General features: G+C 54.2%; 2 protein-coding genes across 2 annotated transcripts in view; both read right to left on the bottom strand.

Annotated features, from left to right (window-relative positions):
* Nucleotides 1-63: 63 nt before the first annotated feature.
* On the bottom strand, nt 64-996 carry SDRG_08455 (hypothetical protein; the record flags this gene model as incomplete). The annotated part of the gene is made up of 4 exons (XM_008614343.1): nt 64-169; nt 218-450; nt 497-682; nt 733-996. 4 exons carry the CDS (start codon nt 994-996, stop codon nt 64-66), a joined length of 789 nt encoding a protein of 262 aa, XP_008612565.1.
* A 261-nt stretch (nt 997-1257) lies between these two features.
* The window catches only part of SDRG_08454 (hypothetical protein), a 2776-nt gene continuing 1327 nt past the window's right edge, over nt 1258-2706 (bottom strand). The window contains exons 4-9 of the mRNA XM_008614342.1: nt 2499-2701; nt 2383-2442; nt 2141-2339; nt 1901-2089; nt 1481-1843; nt 1258-1430 (exon numbers count right to left, since the gene is read on the bottom strand). Of these exons, the coding sequence (XP_008612564.1) occupies nt 1322-1430; nt 1481-1843; nt 1901-2089; nt 2141-2339; nt 2383-2442; nt 2499-2701 (1123 nt within the window). The 3' untranslated portion in view covers nt 1258-1321. The remainder of the gene's footprint in view (nt 1431-1480; nt 1844-1900; nt 2090-2140; nt 2340-2382; nt 2443-2498; nt 2702-2706) is intronic.

The following is a 2706-nucleotide window of genomic DNA, read 5'->3' as shown; positions in this document are numbered from 1 at the left end:
ACGAGCCACGACGTGTAGTGTCCTGCGCCAATTTTTCAATCAATGTTTCAATGTTTCAATGTTTCAAGTTGAAAACGAGGTTGTACCGAGCCAGGCAAAGTAGAGGCCGACTTTTTCGCCGTAATAGTCTTTGATCTCACGGAAGGGTTGTTGCGACGGCCGTGTCGTCCTACCCAATACTAGCGTGTGGACATCCAATGCACTTGTCAAACTATACCAGTTGATCCACTTGGCGTTGAGCTTCTCGCGCTCGTCAAAGTCGTGCAGCGCGTACGCCGTCCAGACACACTTGTCGAGCACGAGCCGCTGCGTGTTGAGGCCGCACCCGCCGTCATTCGTGCTGGCGTCAATGATGCTCCGAATGAGCTTGATGCGGTCGACGCCGCGAAATGGAATGCGCTTGGGGCCATAGCGCTTGTAGACCTTCTGGAGCCGCTCGTCCATGTCGTACTAGACAATGTTGTTCGTTTTGAACCAAGACAGAGTGTCGTCCTACCTTGCCAAAGATGTTTTGGTACGGACTGCGCTTTGTCTGGTGGCTCTCTTCGGCAATGATGATGGGGGCAATGCCGTGGCTGGGGTTGCCGGCTTCTGCCAACGCCTTGAGGTGCTTGGGGTCAAACTCCAGCTTGAGGTCAATGCGGTCGGCCTCCTTGCAGAGCCGCTCGAGGGCCGCGCGGATCTGTCGACGAATATGATGTTTCGTGCCTACGAAATTAGGAAACTACGTACCTTGCAAAACACTAGGTCGCGCTTGGTCGAGTAAAAGAGCTTGGTCTCGAGGCCGGCGGACGCGAGGCGCTGGAGGATCACGCGCATCGAGTGGGTGGTTTGGGCCGCCGATAAGGTCGCGTCCTGGTCGTGGACCTTGAAGACAAAGACATAGTCGTAGCTATAGCCGTGCTTTTGCTCAAACACATCGCTCGTCACGTGCAGCGTCTTGGTGTCGGACGCCGTGATCGCCGCCTTGGGGTTCTCGACGAGCTCGACGGCCATGGGAAAAGTCAAGATGCGGTCGGTTCAAGGATCTCTAAAGATCGATTCGAATTGTTCGATCCGAACAAAACGTGGGTTAGGCCGTCCCGAGCACCAACGAGAGCTTGGCTAGCACCGAAGCCGACTAGGTAACCACAAGTAGGACCACTGCGTCGAGTGTTCCACGACGAAATATAGCTAGCCTAGTACCTAGAGACCTAGAGGCACAACCACAAGATCCCCCGCGTCGTCTCTGCACCAACACAGAAGCAAGAAAAGACGCACGCTGCAAAAATGAAATGTATTCAACGACACATCAACCGCGTGGCCAACACAGGGGCAGAGATTACTCGTCGTCGTCATAGACGGTCAAGTCGACCTTGATCTTGTTGCCCTTGACGAGATCGTCGTCGTCGTCGTCTTGGATCTGGAAGACAACCTTGTTGACGAGGAACCTAAAACACGAAAATCTCAAAATGAATCGCAACACGAAACCAAGGCGTACTTGGAGCGATCGAGCTGCAACTGGACATCTTCGGGCACATCGTCGACGAGGAGCGCGAGAAAGTACTTGACGAGCAGCACACCGTGCTCAAGGCCGACGAACGCAAGCATCTTGATGTCGCCCGAGACGCCGCTGAACGTTGTGTTGGACGTAAAGACGGCGGCGGCCACGTTGGTGATGACGGCGATCGTGCTCATGATCTCGAGGATCGTCATCCACGTGCCAATGTCTTCGGCGCCTTTGGGATCCGGGCGGCGCGACTCCTTTGCGAGTTTGAACGCATCGATTCGAATCTCAAAGTAGTTGTTGAGCAGCGCGAGGAACGGTGCGAGCGGAAACGAGATGACAAAGAGCGTGATGTACCTATTTACAAGACACCAATATTGTCATTGGATCTGTAGACACGTGTGTGTCGCATACCCGTATTGGATGATCATTTCGTTGTAGTCGCCAAAGACACCCATGTCGTCGTAGACGCCGAGCGTCATTTGATCTTCGACGATCGACATGGCGCGCGTCTCGCCGTCGTCGGGCGTCGCCGGCTTGGAGCACTTGCCACGCAGCCGGCGCTTGAGGTACGGCAACACGGCTTCGAAAAAGTTGCCCGACCTAGTCGTCAGTGATGGTTTGAGACTATCGCAAAGGCATCGAAGCGCGTACGTGAGACGAAGGCAGAAAATGATGCCGAGCGCGACCATGAGATCGTAGATGCAGCCGCCGGCCTTGGGGTCCGTGCACACGTCGACAGTGCTCTTGATAAAGGCGATGTAGAACAGACTCGCGTACGAGTTGACAAACTGAAAGAGGAACGTCTTGGCGATCAAGTTGTCTTCATATTCCGTGTCGGTGCGGTGGTTTTCTAACATTCAGATTCAGATTCTCTCCCATGAGCAGAGGATTACCATAGTTGTTGAGGCGCACCGCGATCGTCGTGTAGATGCCGTTCATGACCTGAATCTGAACTAGAGAAAATCCAATCGTATGAGCGAAAAAACTCAAAAATGCAGAAAAAACCTACTTGCGTTGAGCGTCGACGCAATCGGCGACGCGAGCGGCACGTCCTTGCCGTTCATATTGAGCGTCGTGTACTCGTACAGCGGGCGGCCGCGCTCGGCAAAGATGCGAAACACAAAAATGGACGCGACAGCGCCAATGACGAGCAAAATGAGCGCAAAGATCAGCAGCAGCGACGCGAGCACGCGCTTTGTGCGCACTTCGGGGCTAAA

The sequence above is a fragment of the Saprolegnia diclina genome (genome assembly GCF_000281045.1).
Source record: "Saprolegnia diclina VS20 unplaced genomic scaffold supercont1.25, whole genome shotgun sequence".
Lineage (NCBI taxonomy): Eukaryota > Oomycota > Saprolegniomycetes > Saprolegniales > Saprolegniaceae > Saprolegnia > Saprolegnia diclina.
Note: the sequence above shows the minus strand (reverse complement) of the source record. Positions and strands in the feature narration are given on the sequence as shown.